The 18,598-nt window shown below is 43.4% G+C and overlaps 1 protein-coding gene across 1 annotated transcript in view; it reads right to left on the bottom strand.

Annotated features, from left to right (window-relative positions):
* The window catches only part of RREB1 (ras responsive element binding protein 1), a 387,040-nt gene that overhangs the window by 42,971 nt on the left and 325,471 nt on the right, over positions 1-18,598 (bottom strand). Inside the window, 1 exon segment of the mRNA XM_030208824.1 lies at positions 1,499-1,688. Coding sequence (XP_030064684.1) covers positions 1,499-1,688 — 190 coding nt within the window.

The raw sequence follows: 18,598 nt of genomic DNA, 5'->3' as shown, positions 1-18,598 counted from the left end.
TTATAGTGGACAGTGGGGTCAGGGAGTCAGTCTGGCTTTTTTTTTTTTTACGTTTCCCTGTCAATGCATGAGCTAATCCCTACTCATGCACTGATAGGGAGACATTTTCCTCGTGATGTAGCACACAGCTGCACATTGCTAAGGTGGCATGTGCTGTTTTTTTTTCTCAGTGCACACTTTTAAAACAGAGGTAAATTTGCATGCCATTAGTTTACTACATTGTGAGTAAAACCTCAATTTAGCATGTGTGTTGAAAGCCCTGTGATTAAGTTTGTGTTGTGTTCTCATGCATGGCTTATTGCACTGAGGTCACTGTTTGGACGCATTCCCAAAAGTGAGGTAAAGTCAGGGGAGGCAACAAGTATCTTTAGATTTTCAAAACTACAGCTGGAGAAAATACCTGCAACAAGCAAATGGAAATCTCTGTAGGTACTTCCACCTGTACCAGTAATCAAAGCAAAACTACCCGCAATCACTCTGCTTTAATGACTGGTGTAACCCTGTGGGGCATGCCAACTTTCACCTTGGATCCATGGAATCTTAGCGGAAATTGGATGGCAACACCGGTAATTGGGAAGCAAAACCAGTATAGGGCAGACTTCTACGGTCTATGCCCTGATCGTGACTGAATAGATATGGATGGGCTGGAGTGTAAATTTTAAGGGGCTTCAACGTTAGCTTCAGAACTTTTAGTACAAGAACAGTGCTGGGCAGACTTCTACAGTCTGTGCCCTGAGAAAGGCAAGGACAAATCAAACTTGGGTATACATATAAAGTATCGCAGACCATGTAAAATGAGTTTATCTTGGTGGACAGACTGGATGGACCGTAAAGGTCTTTATCTGCCGTCATTTACTATGTTACTATGTTGTGTTACCTTTGTTTCCTCACTACTAAACCTAGAACTGCCACTTGCCATCCTTTTATGACCCTGCTAACACATCACCACTCCATTCACCACACTACAATAACATAATCTATCATTCACTTGTATTTTCAGCTAGTGCCATCTTGTGTTTCAACATGCTCATTTTGTTTTCATCTGAAGAAAGGAATGTACTCCAAGAGATTAGTCAAGACACATATGAATTTAAAGGGGGGGGGGGGGGGGGGGGAGAGAGAATGAGGCTGGGGGATTAGACGTAGTGATACTTGAATTGAAGTTTGTTTCCACTGCTCTGACACTGCTTCGCTAAACTATTTTTATTGCTTTTTGATGGAATCTATAAATAAACTAATTTTTTAAAAAATGCGTATGAAATTAACCCAATAAAAAAAACTGTCATATTAAAAATATGTTTCTTGGTCTTTATTTTCATACATTCAAGTGGACTAACATGGCAATCACTCTACTTTATCTGTGAAGATCTGAAACCCACTGATCCAAGCCATCCTCCCAAAATGTCTCCACTGGCTCTCGATAAATTGATTCTCACATTCTGAAGCTAATTCTACCGTTGACAAGAGTCAGGACTGAACACCTTAATGGTTAAGGTACCTGAGATATGATGGGAAATTTCCTACAGGAGAAGTCGGTGAATCCCAGATCGTGGAAGCCCGCTGCGATGGAGGGGTTGTTCTGAATGAAAGGTTTCCCTGAAGGGTCTTTTGGAAGCTGCTTGTGGATGACTGCATTGTGGCGCACCAAACCCCGGTGTGTGCGAAAGGTAATACAGCAAACGTCACACCTGTAAAAAGACATAAGCAGAGATCACAAGTATTTAATAATTTCATGTATTAACTGGGGAAGTTATATTTGAGCAATTTTCATAGCTGCTTGCATGGGTGCAAAGTCAACAGGTACTTTTGAAGGGAAAGTGCTTTATCTCAAACTTGCCTAGGAAAAAAGTAGCTACACTGATTGGCTTCTAATTTTTTTTGGGCAGGCAATGTTTCAGTGGAAAACAAGCCACTTTATTTTGAAATGCAAAGTTACAGACACCACTGATCTAACCCACCTATACTATTAATTTCTGTAGCATTATCAAACACATGCAGTAACTGTACACAAACATATTTACAATCTATTCAAGAAAGACAAAGAGGACAAATGAGGGATTAAGGAATTTTATTTATTACAAGGACGTAAGAGTTAAAAGCAGCCTGTATATGTTTACCTGGGGCAGGCTGTGCAATTTTCAGATGGCCAATTTACCTCAGTTAATTGCTTTTGAAAAGTGAGTTGAATGCCTTGCTGCTAATTCAGTCCTCAAGGACACAAGAAGATAAGGGGCTGATGTAACAAAACTACATTAGGCCTAACACAGCATAGTATTTATGAAGACTAATGGGTTAAAGACATCGATGAGCTGCATTGCATGAAAATGTATACAAATTAGCTGAATATTAAAAGAGCGTTAAAGCAAATCCCTTTGCTGATTAGAATTTGTATTAATACCTCCACCTCCCCACCAAACCTGCATTGCAAAAATTTGAAGCTTCCTGACATACAGTTGCATTTTTCTACATACAGTTAACAATAAAGGTAAAATTAGCCCTTGCCTGATAATTTTCTTTTCATTAGTCCCAACAGATCAAGCCAAAGATGAGAGGATTATGTTCCTCTATCAGCATGTGGAGATAGAGAGAATGCCAGAGTTCTGCCATAAGGGATACTGTGCAGCAGCCCCACTTTCAGTATGATCAACACCAAAGCAGTAAGGAAAGCAAGAAACCATGCATCAAACTCCTGCCTCTGCCACGAATAAGGAGAGAACCAGCAGCCCTGTAGTCAAGCAACCACAGTCTTACTCCCCTACCATCCGACCACGGAAACGACGACCATAAGACGCTAAAATAACATCCACGATAAATTCGAATCCACACTTGAAAAGACCAACATACACAGCACACAATGTATTAATCAAGAGCAACAAAGAGTGCACAATCTGCACGACTGTACACAAAATCATTCACGCAGACGCCCCAATCTACATGCTAAACCTCGTGGACCTACCTCCCAGAAACGCCATAAGATCAGCCCGCAAATTTCTCAATCTGCACTTCCCCAGCTGTAAAGGACTAAAATACAAGCTGATACATGCCGCCATCTTCTCTTACAGGAACACGCAGTTGTGGAATGCATTACCTACAGCCCTGAGAACCATTGACGAAATAACTAACTTTCGCAAATCTTTGAAGACACATCTCTTCAATAAGGCCTACAAAGAGAACCCATAGCCTTACAAAACTACCTCACCAACCCACCCAGTTATTAAAATCCACCATCTATACTATCCTGCCCAACACCTTCCTTCTCTCTTCCCTTTCTTAATCTCTGTATATTACTAATTGTATCTGATATCCTGGAATGACTATGTCATAACAAAACTCTGTAAGTCACATTGAGCCTGCAAATAGGTGGGAAAATGTGGGATACAAATGTAATAAATAAATAAATAAATAAATAAATCTGTTGGGACTAATGGAAAGAAAAATTTCAGGTAAGGACTAATTTTACCTTCCATAGCGTCCCACAAATCAATCCAGAGATGATTGGTGTGTACCAAAGCAGTCCTAATGTGAGGAGGGACCGTACAGCCATAAGAAGTCCTGACAGGCAGCGCCGTTGCCAGACTCCAGATACGGAGGCAGGAAGAGGGGCGAGACCCTGAGAGAACTCGCCATCCTGAGACGGTGCAAGAAACTCCCGCCAGGGCCAAGAGAAGCGGCTCTGACTAAAGTCATGAGACGAGAGCGAGGCCCAACTACCAAAAAAGTAGTAGACTCCGCAACCAGACAACGTGCAAGACCCCACTACAAACAAACAAGGGGGAGGGGCATCAACACTCGGAGATGAAGCAAGCCCCGATCTCCTGAGATGGAACTACAGCAGAGCCCCAAACTGAGGAGGAAAGTCAGGCATCCAGGTAAGCTGTGCCAGCCCGCCAATGAGGAAGCTATGACAGCCAGAGAAAGCGCAAAGCCCTACCAGGCAGAAAAGGCAACTGCAACAGGCAGAGGCGACGAACGCTGCACTAGCCAGCGACAAGGCAAGGCACCGCGGGAAGTGCTGCGGAACAGGCAAGCTAGACACAGCACGGGACTCGACAGCCGAAGATAAAACCCAGTTCGCCCGCCAGAGATGGAGCAAGACCTGACTCAGAGGCGATTCATAGCCCGACCCCCGCGAGGAGGCCAAGGCTCAACATCTAAAGCCAGAGCAAGAGCCACATATAGCTCCCAGTGTGTCCTCCAGTGAGAGGACAAGGCTCACCTGCCCAAGATGGATCAAGGCTCGGCAGTGGCAGCAGGTGCGAAAGCAAAACACAAAATGAATCCAAACGTTACAGGTAAAGAGGGAGTCCAGATGGAGGAGTGGCCTAGTGGTTAGGGTGGTGGACTTTGGTCCTGGGGAACTGAGGAACTGAGTTCGATTCCCACTTCAGGCACAGGCAGCTCCTTGTGACTCTGGGCAAGTCACTTAACCCTCCATTGCCCCATGTAAGCCGCATTGAGCCTGCCATGAGTGGGAAAGCGTGGGGTACAAATGTAACAAAAAAAAAAAAAAAAAACACCAGAGATGGAGCCTGCCTCGAGCAGCAGGGTCAGAGCCCGGCTCGATGATCAGAGACAGAAAAAGATTGGATTGCCAGAGATGGGAAAGTTCCAGAGCTAGAGGCGTAGCTAAGCTCGACTCTCAGAACATGGAGGAAGGTGCAACCTGTTGAAGTGGGCGAGGCAACACCCGGAACCACTGAGCAAGGCGCGCACTCCAGAAAATGAGCAAGACTTGGCATCCAGAGACTCCAGCTGACATCCGGAAAAGGAGCACGGCTTGACCCCTCTGAGACTGACCAGAGCCGACCTCCAAGATGCAGCCAGACTCGACCTCCAAGACGGAGCAGGACAGTGTGTCCAAGGTGGAGTGAAGCTCGGTAGCCAAAGATGGAGTCAGGATGATAGCTTGAAACGGCCCAGCCCAACAGCCATCGACGGGAAGAGCCCCAGCTTCCAGAGAGCAGAGCAAGGCTTGACAACTAGAGATGTAGCCAAAAAACGTCATCCAAAGAAGGAGCAAGGCTTGACCGCCAGCGAAGGTGCCCATCCTGATAGCCATTGACAGAGCCACTCGCCACCGCAGAGGCAGTGCTAGACCTGCTGCCCAGACCCGGAGAAAGGCTCGGCAGCTAGGGACACAGCAAGGCTTAATGAATAGAGAAAGAGAGAGAGAGAGAGAGAGAGAAAGGCGAGCAAGACTCGACCCTCCTGAGTCGGAGGAAGACTTGAACAGAGGAAGGCCCCATATCTAGGGACAGAGCGAGGTTCGACTGTGTAAAGCTCGATCCAAAACAGAGCAGGGCTCCAAGTCCGAGACGGGCAGGGCTCAATATCCAGATATGGAGAAATGTTCGACCCCCAACAGGGGGAGAAAGGTCCGACCTCAAGAGATGGAGCAAGAGCCAGAAACTGAGCCAGGCTCCGGAGCCAGGATCGGAGCATGCCTCGACAACTCTATATGGAGCAAAGCCTGGCATCTGGAGATGGCGCAAGGCTCGATGCCTAGAGACGGAGCAGGGCTCAACATTAAAAGCCCACTGCAGTATAGTAGATAAAGACGCAGCTCCTATACCACCAAGAAAAAAGTTGCTACTGCGCAGCCTACCAGGATGCCACCATGAAGTGGTGAACAAGGATGTTGACAATTCAGCCCACAGGAATGCTGCTACCATGCTACATGTTGCAATGCTGCTAACAGGCAGCAAACAATACCGACACAATGTAGGCCACAAGTTATCACAATACAATCCACTAGTATGCCCCTAGGAGACCAACTAAAAGAATATCGCTTGCAGCAGATCAGGAAGCTGCCAAGAAATAGCCTACCAGAAGGCGGCAAATGCCCCTACAGAGATGGTACAAAAGAACAATATGGATGCTACCACAGCGTGGCAAACATTGTACTGTCAGACTAAGTCTGCAAGAAGCTGGCACTCACAGTGCAGAAGGTGCTGTTACCACACTGGGTACCAAGGGGCTGGTCAAAGCAGCTACAGTAACGCAACAATGCATCACTAAGGATGCTACAACACCATGACGTAAATTGTACCATCAGATCAGAGTGCTGAAGAAGCTGGCACTCATGAACCAGAAGGTGTTCCAGAATTTAATTACACGTTGAGTGAAGAAATATTTTCTCCAATTTATTTTAAAAAATTGCTATTTTGTAGTTTCATTGCATCCTCCCTAGTCCTACTATTTTTTGAAAGAGTAAACAAGCAATTCACGCCTACCCTTTCCACGCCGCTCATTATTTTATAGACCTCTATCATATTTCCCTTCAGTCTTCTTTTCTCCAAGCTGAAAAGCTCTAGCCACTTTAGCCTTTCCTCATTGGGAAGTTTTCCCATCCCCTTTATCATTTTTGTTGCCCTTTTATGTACCTTTTCTAATTCCACTATATTCCACCTAGAGTACTATGGTGCTCATTTTCAAAGCACATAGACTTACAAAGTTACATAGGTTGCTATGGAACTTTATAAGTCTAAGTGCTTTGAAAATGAGCCTCTTTGTGACCATAAGTACATAAGTAATGCCATACTGGGAAAAGACCAAAGGTCCATCAAGCCCAGCATCCTGTCCCCGATAGCGGCCAATCCAGGTCAACGGAACCTGGCAAGCTACCCAAACATACAAACCTTTTATACAAGTTATTCCCGAAATTGTGGATCTTTCCCAAGTCCATTTAGTAGCAGTCTATGGACTTTTCCTTTAGGAAACCGTCCAACCCCTTTTTAAACTCTGCCAAGCTAACCGCCTTCACTACGTTCTCCAGCAATGAATTCCAGAGTTTAATTATGCGTTGGGTGAAGAAACATTTTCTCCGATTTGTTTTAAATTTACTACACTATAGTTTCATCGCATGCCCCCTAGTCCTAGTATTTCTGGAAAGCGTGAACAGACGCTTCACATCCACCTGTTCCACTCCACTCATTATTTTATATGGCTCTATCATGTCTCCCCTCAGCCATCTCTTCTCTAAGCTGAAAAGCCTCCTTAGTCTTTCTTCATAGGGAAGTTGTCCCATCTCCGCTATCATTTTTGTCGCCCTTCGCTACACCTTTTCTAGTTCTACTATCTTTCTTGTGATGCGACGAACAGCATTGAACACAATACTCAAGGTGTGGTCGCACCATGGAGCGATACAATGGCATTATAAACATCCTCACATCTGTTTTCCATACCTTTCTAATAATACCCAACATTCTATTCGCTTTCCTAGCCGCAGCAGCACACTGAGCAGAAGGTTTCAGTGTATTATCAACAATGACACCCAGATCCCTTTCTTGGTCCGTAACTCCTAGCGTGGAACCTTGCATGACGTAGCTATAATTCGGGTTCTTTTTTCCCACATGCATCACCTTGCACTTGCTCACATTAAACGTCATCTGCCATTTAGCCACCCAGTCTCCCAGTCTCATAAGGTCTTTCTGTAATTTTTCACAATCCTCTCGTGAGTTAACGACTTTGAATAACTTTGTGTCATCAGCAAATTTAATTACCTCGCTGGTTACTTCCATCTCTAAATCATTTATAAATATATTAACAAGCAGCGGTCCTAGCACTGACCCCTGAGGAACCCCATTAACTACCCTTCTCCATTGTGAATACTGCCCATTTAACCCCACTCTCTGTTTCCTATCCTTCAACCAGTTTTTAATCCACAATAGGACATTTCCTCCTATCCCATGACCCTCCAATTTCCTCTGTAGCCTTTCATGGGGTACCTTATCAAATGCCTTTTGAAAATCCAGATACACAATATCAACCGGCTCCCCTTTGTCCACATGTTTGTTTACTCCTTCAAAGAACTGAAGTAAATTAGTCAGGCAGGCAAGATTTCCCCACACTAAAGCCGTGCTGACCTGGTCTCAGTAATCCATGTCCTTGGATGTGCTCTGTAATTTTGTTTTTAATAATAACCTCTACCATTTTCCCCTGCACCGACGTCAGACTCACCGGTCTATAATTTCCCAGATCTCCCCTGGAACCCTTTTTAAAAATCGGCGTTACATTGGCCACCCTCCAATCTTCCGGTACCATGCCCGATTTTAAGGATAAATTGCATATCACTAACAGAAGCTCCACAAGCTCATTTTTCAGTTCTATCAGTACTCTAGGATGTATACCATCCGGTCCAGGAGATTTGATACTCTTCAGTTTGCTAAACTGCCCCATTACATCCTCCAGGTTTACTGTGAATTCAGGAAGTTTCTCTGACTCGTCCGCTTGAAATACCATTTCCGACACCGGTATCCCACCCAAATCTTCCTCAGTGAAGACAGAAGCAAAGAATTCATTCAATCTCTCCGCCACGTCTTTGTCATCCTTGATCGCCCCTTTTACCCCTCGGTCGTCCAGCGGCCCAACCGATTCTCTTGCTGGCTTCCTGCTTTTAATATACTGAAAAAAATTTTACTATGTTTTTTTGCCTCTAATGCTATCTTTTTTTCGTAATCCCTCTTGGCCTTCTTTATCGTAATCCCAGAACTGCACACAGTACTCTAGGTGCCAGCAACACATACTGGACCCACACTGGGAACTTTTTTTTTTTTTTTGTAGAGGCAGGAGTTCAGGAACCTTGCGTCAGATGAACAGCCCAGGCCCTGACCACAGAGATGGGTAAAGGGAGAGAGGGACTTGGCACCACCAGGTGAACTCCAAGAGACTGGCATATCCACACCAAGACCCCCAGCTCAACTAAACCTGAGGGAACAGGCTAGGAGCAAGCACCAAACCGATGTGCATACACTTGCTGAGACAGACGGAATACTGAAAAGTGAAGCTGCTGTACAGTATCCCTATGGCAGAGCTCTGGCGTTTTCTGGGACATAACCCACTCGTCTTTGGATTGATCTGTGGGACGCTATGGAAATGGATATTTAAGAGATTCAGAAGGGCCATTCTCAAGACTATGACAAAAGCTCTACATCTGTTGAAAATATGTTTAATCTCTCATTTAAAAAAGCATTTAGAGGTAATCAATGGGAATTATGACAAAGCCCAGATGTCAGCTGATTGCCTACAGCTTTCCACAGAAAGAAACCAGATTAGCCACTCCCCTGATCTCATTCATAATTGAACTGGATAAAAATTCTGTCATGGTTTTCCTTTATTCAATGAATAGTTTGTTCTTGGGTCAAAGAGTGTTGTTGTATCCTGTTTGTAACAGACACAGAGCACACAAAATTATGTTCTGCATTTAAGTCAGAAGGCAATTTCCCTGGGAAGAGAATTTTTCTTGCTTTACCCTTTAAAGTACAAGATTAAGTATTTAGATAAGAGGCATTTTTTTTTTTTTTTGAACCTAAACACTTACCCCCTAATTCTGTAAAAGTCGCCATAAATTGTGAATGCAAATTTGGGCACGTATCTAATTTGTACATGTAATTTAATTAAATGACAAGCTAAGCAGTACCAATAACTGGCTTTTTAACAACCAATTATTGGCACTAATTAAATTTAATTGAATTTTATGCACAATTTGAAAAAGGGAGTGCAGAAATGGGAAGGTCATGAGAGTAACAGGGATGTTTCTAAAATTAATATTCATTATTACAGAACTAGTAAAAGAGGCCCGTTTCTGGAGCAAATGAAACGGGCGCTAGCAAGGTTTTCCTCCCCAACACCCCCCCTTCTCCCTCCCTCCCTCCTGACCCCTTCATCGTTCTGACGCCATTGCTCCACCCTCGACGTCATCACGTTTGATGCGAGGGCGGGGCCCTGAGACGGCGATTTCGGTGGCTTCACCACCACGAACCCTTCGAACCTGTTTTGATGACGGTAGTGACTTCAGTGTCCTCAGAACGTTGAGGGTGAGTTTTATTATATAAGATAATGGGGATACACGACTAATGTAGGTGTTTACATTTGTGCCATGTTTCAGTTGGTGCAAATGGCTGCGCCTAAGCGCTATTCTATAAGCCATGTACGGCTTATAGAATAGCGCTTTTTTTCAGCGCTTTTTTTTTTTGCATCATATATAGAATCTAGCCCTTAAGGCGTTTGCTTGATACCAAGATACCCAGAATAGAAGAGGTGGTGAAAATTCCAGAGTTTAATTACACATTGAGTGAAGAAAGATTTTCTCCGATTCGTTTAAATTTACTACATTGTAGCTTCATCTCATGTGCCCTAGTCCTAGTATTTTTGGAAAGTGTAAACAGACGCTTCAACTCCACTCATTATTTTATAGACCTCTATCATATCTCCCCTCAGCCGCCTTTTCTCCAAGCTGGAGAGCCCTAGCCGCTTTACTCATAGGGAAGTTGTCCAATCCCCTTTATCATTTTCGTCGCCCTTCTATGTACCTTTTCTAATTCCACTATGTCTTTTTTGAGATGCGGTGACTAGAAATGAACACAATATTCGAGGTGTGGTCGCACCATGGAGCGATACAAAGGCATTATAACATCCTCATTTTTGTTTTCCATTCCTTTACTAATAATACCTAATATTCTATTTGTTTTCTTAGCTGCAGCAGCACACTGAGCAGAAGATTTCAACGTATTATCAACGACGACACCTAGATCCCTTTCTTGGTCCGTGACTCCTAACGTGGAACCTTGCATGACGTAGCTATAATTCGGGTTCCTCTTTCCCACATGCATCACTTTGCACTTGCTCACATTAAACGTTATCTGCCATTTAGACGCCCAGTCTCCCAGTCTCGTAAGGTCCTCTTGTAATTTTTCAAAATCCTCTCGCGATTTAACGACTTTGAATAACTTTGTGTCATCAGCAAATTTAAATACCTCACTAGTTACTCCCATCTCTAGGTCATTTATAAATATGTTAAAAAGCAGCAGTCCCAGCACAGACACCTGGGGAACCCCACTAACTACCCATCTCCATTGAGAATACTGACCATTTAACCCTATTCTCTGTTTTCTATCTTTTAAGAAAGCTTCTCAAAGATGTAAGTACCTACTGTCAAGGGACAGTCTGCTGTCTGTCCACATACATCTGTTTGTTTGCCCATACACTAACAGATGTGTATGGACTGAAGCAGAAAAGGTGTATTGGAGGAGTTGCAAGCGGCGGGGAGGCCAGGCCCAGCACAGATCACCTGCTGCCCTGCGAGTCAACAGTTTTACAAGGTAAACAGATATCGATAGCCAACTTTCCACCCCAGCATGAACAGAAACTTTGGAATCAATTTTGAACCAAACTATACGTTTTCTGGCAGCCGGTAAATGTACAGTCTTCTATCTGTGGATTTCCAGACACTGTGGTGGCGATTCCATTAATGGATGCCTCCTTTTAGACACCCTGATTCTATTATTACCCCATTGTATTACAGCATCTGGGTGACTGCATTCTCACCAGCTGAAGTGTCTAAATGCCTTCAAAGCTAATGTGTAGGAAAGCACACATTTAAGTGTTAGGTATCCGGGGAACTGTTCCCGCTGCAGCTCCTTGCGACTCTGGGCAAGTTGCTTGGCCCTCCATTGCCTCAGGTGCAATACTTAGATTGTGAACCCACTAGGGACAAAGAAAATACCTACATCTAATAAATGTAAACCACTTTGATTGTACCATAGAAAGGTGGTATATCAAATCCCATTACCCTTACCAAGGTAGGAAGTATCCTGGCAATAAGTTTGGATTCAGGCTATATCAATTTGGAAGACCCCCAACTAACAAACTTTTTCATCACTCAGGGTTACAGAGCACTAATTTTAGGAATTCTGACCTAAAAGTGCAGCAACGTTTCCTTTAAGCTGTGCAGGCGGCCACCTCCTGCCTTCTTCTCATTGGATGTGCTGAAGTAATCTTGCAAAGCAAATGAGAAGGTTCTGTGTTCTGCAGGCCGCATCTTGCTAAGGACATAAAAAGACTTGAAGCATTTCAAATAAAACTGAGAAAAATGATATGGGGACCTGAATACGTATACACCAGAGGGAAGGAGCGATAGGGGTGATATGATACTGACATTTAAATATTTGAAAGGTATTAACATGCAAACAAACTTTTTCCAGAGAAGGGTAAGTGGTAGAACCAGAGAAAGTAGTGTCGTAGTAGTACATGAATTGAGGTTACAAGAGGGTCGACTTAGGAGTCATGTTAGAAGTACTTTTACACAAAGAGGGTGGTGGATGCCTGGAATGGTCTCCTATGAAAGGTAGAGATGAAAACGGTAACAGAATTCAAGAATGCATGAGATCAGCACAAAGGATTCCTAAAAGGAAAGAGAATAGAATCAAAATAACTTAGCCATGCTTACGTGGCAAATCCAGTAGTTCGGAAGTGAGGCCAGTGTCCAACAGACTTCTACAGTCTGTGTCCCAAAGATGGCTATGGACAGATTGTGATAGGGTGGCGTGGACTTCGACAGCAACTCCTGTAGTTGACAATTAAGCCAGTGCCGGGACAGACCTCTAAGGTCTGTGCCCTGAGGTGGCCAGTTTAAATCCCACTGCTGCTCCTTGTGATCTTGAGCAAGTCACTTAACCCTCCATTGCCTCATGGTACAAAAATTAGATTGTGAGCCCTCCAGGAAATACCCAGTGTACCTGAATGTAATCCACCTTGAGCTACTACTAAAAAAGGTGTGAACAAAAAAAAAAATCCAAATAAATAAATAAATATGCAATATCATATACTAGGAGTTTATCTTGTTGTAATCTGCCATTATTTATTATCTTACTGTGAACTCCCAGAAGACCTGCCTGTCCCGCTCAATGGAAATCCTGAGACTGCAGCAATATGCCTGATGGTGAAACCACAAACAAGCAGCAGACTTCACCATACCACTTCACTGCTTACAGGAAATTTTACAGAGCAAGCCCAGAAAGAATTGGACGGCCTATTCTTTAATAACAGAAAGTCAAGCTAAGGATGCAGTCAGTATTTGAATATATACATTCTACATGTAAATACTACAACCTCCATATAATACCTGTAGCTTAATAATTTAGCATAGGCAATTTTTTTTAAAGCACACACTGAATAAAGATACTAACAAATATAAGGTGAAAGGTGGCTGGAACAGCAGGCAAATGTGGCGAAGGCTTTTACAGAAGCATTGTCAATTTTGCCCCTGGTAAAAACAAAAACAAAAAAATCCATACAGTGCTAGAACAGCTGCCCTGCAACCCATTCAACACTGTAAATACCATTCTGCTGGGGTTCTTTTCTGTGACCGCTGCATTCATTTTAATGGAGGTGCAGAGAAATCCATCATAAACTGAATATTCGGCTACTCTGTATCCCCGATTGCTGAAACTGTCAGCTACTCTGGGTGGCATTTTCTTTTGAGGAAGGTGATACACAAAAGCTAAAACAAATATAAAAACCATTGGACTTAGAAACCCTTTATAATAAAGCTGTATAAAAGGCCAGCACTGATGTTACGCTCTTTCCAGTGAGGGAGACTGGCTCACAAAAAGTCTTCACTTACACAGTACAAGACCAGCACATGGAGACAAAGGGAAAGAGGCAGACAACATGCCAAGAACTGTATACCAAGAGTCTCGTGGCAGGAGGAGGCAGACTAAGCACTTGTTCACCAGGTTCCCACAGCAGGTTGAGAAACACCAACATTGCAATTCCATTCCAGACACTGCAGAACACATTCTTCCACAATCGGCCTGTGCCACTACCCTGGGTGCACATACACCCACTGCTTACATTTATATACATGCTAAGGGCTTTTATTGCACTACATGCTTAAATGAGCATTTTGGACATTAGACAAACAAATTAAAAAGACAGCGAGTCAAAGAGGAAACTGCAACCAAGTTAAATTGTTCCCACATACCGCTAATTCAATCAGTGCCCACAATGTGGTATGCACTCCTTCCTAATCTTGTACTAGATTCTTACACTCTGCTGCACCAATAAACAAAAATCTGTCTATACTTATTAGCTGCCAAAATTTACATCTGGGTTACAAAAATGAAAGGAGCCAACAGCAGCAGCTGAAGTCCTTTATTTGTCTATCATGAGACTTTTCACTGAATGAGCTGTAGCTGGAATAGCAACTGGGCCCATGTGCCTGTGTGAGCATGGGTGCAAGATTGCTCTATAGTGTGACAGATCAGAAGGCAGCTCCACTCACAGCCTGGGCTGCTGCCACAATTAGTTCAGGTCTACAAAGATTTTAGCTGGTATGAGGACGGAGTGTGATTTAGCAACGCTTATACATGTGCAATTGATAAAATATGCTTCAAATTAACAGGGTTGTGGAGTCGGAAGCAATTTTGGATGGAGTTCAGAGTTGGTAAAAAATGTACCAACTCCAACTTCAAAATAAAAACTTACATTACAAATATATAGTAAATTTATCTTTTTATACTTGAATATATAACTAAATCAAAAATTGGGTTTGAAAAATTTACACAATATACTCCATTCACTTAAAGAATGAATAATGAATTAAACAAAAGATACCATAAAAGCTCCTGGTAGGGGACCATAGATATACTATAAAGAACCCTCTACGATCTGGGGAGTCCCATTACTATCACTGGTGTCAAAGACTAGGGGGAAAAAAGTCAATATTCACTCTTTAAGTGAATGGAGTATATTGTATACATTTTTAAACCCAATTTTTTATTTAGTTATTTTGCAATAGGGGTTTGATCCCTTAGGTTTTTGATACTTGTATATATATCATCTTTGTCCTGGATCTAAAATACTGGTAAATATAAGTTATATTTACCGGTACTTTAGATCCGGAAAAAATTTTTTAAATCCTAATCAGTAGGAGTCTGAGTTGGAGCTGGAGTCGGAGTCTGACAGTAGAAGAAAATAGAGACATCAGAGTTGAAGGTTTGATGTACTGACTCCATAGCCCTGCAAACTACAGTGGAGGGTTCCTCCTCAGACATGTATCAGCATCTCTAGTAGTCAAATTTTACAAGTTTTGAAGCATCAATAAAATATCAGATAGATGGTTTGATTTGTTTGTTTTGGCAAAGTACTAGCCAGCAAATAAAGCATATATGAAACAATCAGTGGTATCAATTCAAAAACCATCACCCCATTAGTGCACACCTTTTGAGACAGTAACCACATTGTTGGTCTTCAAATGCTACAATTCATAGTAATCAAACATCACTGTACTAAAGGCTAGCACAGTGGACATACATGCAAACGCCTGAATTGTAAATTGCTCCCAGTGCTAAAACAAACATGATAAATTTCTAATTTTTTTTTTTTTTGCCGAGAGTCTATTTCAGCTCACGGTTGGAGTAAAGATGCAGCATGAAAGCAAAAGGGTCATTTAAGACTCGCTGCCCAAGTGGGTCCAGTTGCCATACCAACCCAGAGGCTATCTGGTCCTGAGTACCCTAGTCCAGTGACCCTCTGAGGCAGTTAGACCCTTCCCCCCTCGGGTCCGCCCACTCTCATTGCTGTCATGTTGAAAAATGCCAAGTTATCCTATTCTAAGAGTGATACATTATAGGACCTGCAACACGGATTTCAATAGATAGAATCAATGGAGCCGATATTCAGACCACAAGAGTTAGCCCAGCTAATGCCCGTGGTCGGCGCTGAGCATGGATATTCAATGCTGGGACACTTACAGTGACCGACATTGAATATCCAGTTTATTTTTGGCCAGTTCCAAATTAACTGGCCAAACCGATATTCAGCACTGGCTTTTAAGTGGGTGCTATTAAGATAACAAATTCTAATAAGAAAAAGGCTTTCAGTATCGTATGTATCCCAAAAAGATTGCATGAGTCAAAACTCTGTTACAAGTGAAAGCAAAATTTTTAAATTCCTTCACATCTATGATTTTGAATGGTATGAGTTACTCTCAGGCATACCGAGATGGGGGGGGGGGGGGGGGGGGCAAAATTCCCCAGAGTCTGGCCTCCAAGGGGGGGGGGGGGGCCTGGCGCCCCATGACTCTCCTGCTCCTGTGCGCCACAGAGTTATTGCACTGGCACTGTCGCGTTAACTCTGCTCTGCCAACCACAGGTCCTTCTTCCTGCCGCATCCCGCCTCCTGTGTGAAGTACTTCCTCTTTGGTTGCGGCAGGAAGAAGGACCTATGCAGTGCTGCAGAGCGGAGCAGGAGAGGAGACAAGTATGCAGGACCGGAGGGGGGAGTGCGGGCCTGGGGAGGTGTTTGCCCAGGGCCTGGTTTTGTCTCTCAGTGGCCCTGGTTATTCTAGCATGTACTGTCTTGCTAGGACATGAGATACTTCTTCAGCTTAAAAAAGAGATGGATATGGGGGGGGGGGGGGGGGGGGGGGGAATATGATTGAGGACTACAAAATCCTGAGTGGAGAAGAATGGGTAAAAGTGAATCAATATTTCACTCTTTCAAAAAGTACAAAGACCAGAGGAAATATTTTTTCACTCAAAGAATAGTTAAGCTCTGGAACTCGCTGCTGGAGTATGTGGTAACAGCGGTTTGAGTTTTTGGGTTTAGAAAAGGTTTGGACAAGTTCCTGAAGGAAAAGTCCATTATTGAGATAGACATGGAAGAAGTCACTGCTTGCCCTGGGAATGGTATCATGGAATATTGCTACTAATCGGGTTTCTGCCAGGTACTTGTGACCTGGATCAGCCACTGTTGGAAACAGGGTACTGGGCTAGATGGACCATTGGTCTGACCCAGTATGGCTATTATTATATTATATTACTGTACTATGCATTCCAACTAGAAGACACATTAAGTACAACTGCAGCCTCCTAAAATCTACCACTATTTTTTGTTTGGTTGTTTAGAGGGTTTTTTTTACATTCCATTTTATCTTGGGAGTTGTAGTCCTGATACCTTCAGACCACAGCTCCCTTGAGAAGTCACTGAATATACCCTGAGCTTGGTCACTACGTGTCATCATTGTGTGGTAGTTGGAACTCCTCCCACCCTCACCCAGATGCCTCCAAATGCTGCCTCTGCAAAAGCACCTAGCTCCATTCAGCTTGAAAAGCAGACACTGGATCCAGGAAACAAATGCACAGCACGATGTACCAAATTGTCTTCCCATTATCTTAAAATACATTTTGGGGTCTTTTTTAACATAACAGTATCATTTTTATTCCGCAGTTGACCTTGCAGTTCTATGTGTATTACAACATAAAGAAGCTGGACAATTACCAGGAAAATACAATATCAGCAGTAAGGTAATACTGTCAGATTCACCCCAATGTTATCCTCTACTAACAAGATGTAAATCTAGACAGATAAACAAAAAATTGATTTCTAAAAAGTTCAAATTAACAAAAATTGCCTCAATCATATCTCATATAATCAACTTATACCACTCAAAGGATGTTACCCTCTGAAATTCAGAACATATTTCCTAACTGAATATGTTTTAAGCTGATTTCTAAAATGCAACACCTCAGTGATGCCATCTACCAGCCTGATGGCTGGAAGGATACCTCTGAGATGCACCATCAGTGCTGCTCATCTTCTCTCCTGCCTCCCCCCCCCCCCCCCCCATGCACACATTAAAGTTTCAAAACTGTATGCACACAGCCAAATACTATATATCTTAATTTGACAAAGAACATAGGTACTTTTTATCCATCTGACAATTCAATCTTTAAACACATGCTTTGTGGGCATTCCGAGTTATCAGATTGCATGCTTTTCAGCCACCCAAACCACTCACTTTTATTGTTAAGTGAATTATATAAAATTCATACACCAAAGTCAAGATGCCAGACTAGCAGGACGCCCACACAGGAGGAGGGGGCAGGGCCTGTGAACATTCACTGACTCACAGGCAGGGGTGTGCTGGTAAATTTTTAACAACGGGCTCTCTCTCCGGGCATAGCCGGCCCTGAAATTTGGGGGGGAATACATGCCTCTCTCTCCCGTCCCTTGTGCGGGCATGCTAGGCATACCTTTACCGAGCCCCACCAGCCAATAAATGGACTGCCACCATTCTCTGCTGCTTCTTTCTGGCTCTGAGCAGCGTGATGGAACCTTCTTGCGCTTGCATGAAAAGTCCCAGCCTGATGCTCAGAGTCAGAAACAAGGAGCAGGGAGCAGCAGCAGTCTATTTATTTGGCTGGTGGGGCCAGCATCACTCCCAGCAAAGTAAAAGAGAATTCATGAGGGGGCCCAAGCCCACATTTTGGGAGTCAGTTGTTAAAGTAGCCATGGGGAGGCCTACTTTAACAACCGGCTCCAAAAATTCTTAAAAACTTAACAAACGGCTCTCGCGAGCCCGTGAGAGCCCGCTCCAGCACGCCACTGCTCACAGGCCTCCTGATGATTGCTGCTATTAAGCACAGGTCACAGTCTCTGTGATCCTATCCAGTATTTGAGGTCCCAACCCACTGTTTTGGGCACCAAAGAGTTAGGCAAAGTGGGCTGACATCTAGGGCAGCGGCTTGTGGGGGGCACTAATTGCAGCTACACAATAGCTCCCTACATCCACACTAAACTAATGAACTATCAGCGCATACTTTCACCTGCAGGAATGATGGGCAAGTTTAAAAAATAATTATCTGGGCAAATGTCTTTTGGAAAGTGCTTTATATATGATGTACAGTTCAATCTTTAAAAACTGATGTCCAATTATGCATTTTTACAAGTTTGTTCCGGAAATGGTGGTGTTGGGGTGAGCATGCTTGTTCAGTTTAATTATCAAACTTTCATGGGAGGGGGTGTCAGATGGTGG

Source organism: Microcaecilia unicolor, chromosome 1 (assembly GCF_901765095.1).
Source record: "Microcaecilia unicolor chromosome 1, aMicUni1.1, whole genome shotgun sequence".
NCBI classification, from domain to species: Eukaryota; Metazoa; Chordata; class Amphibia; order Gymnophiona; family Siphonopidae; genus Microcaecilia; species Microcaecilia unicolor.
This window is presented reverse-complemented; position numbering and strand designations above follow the sequence as displayed.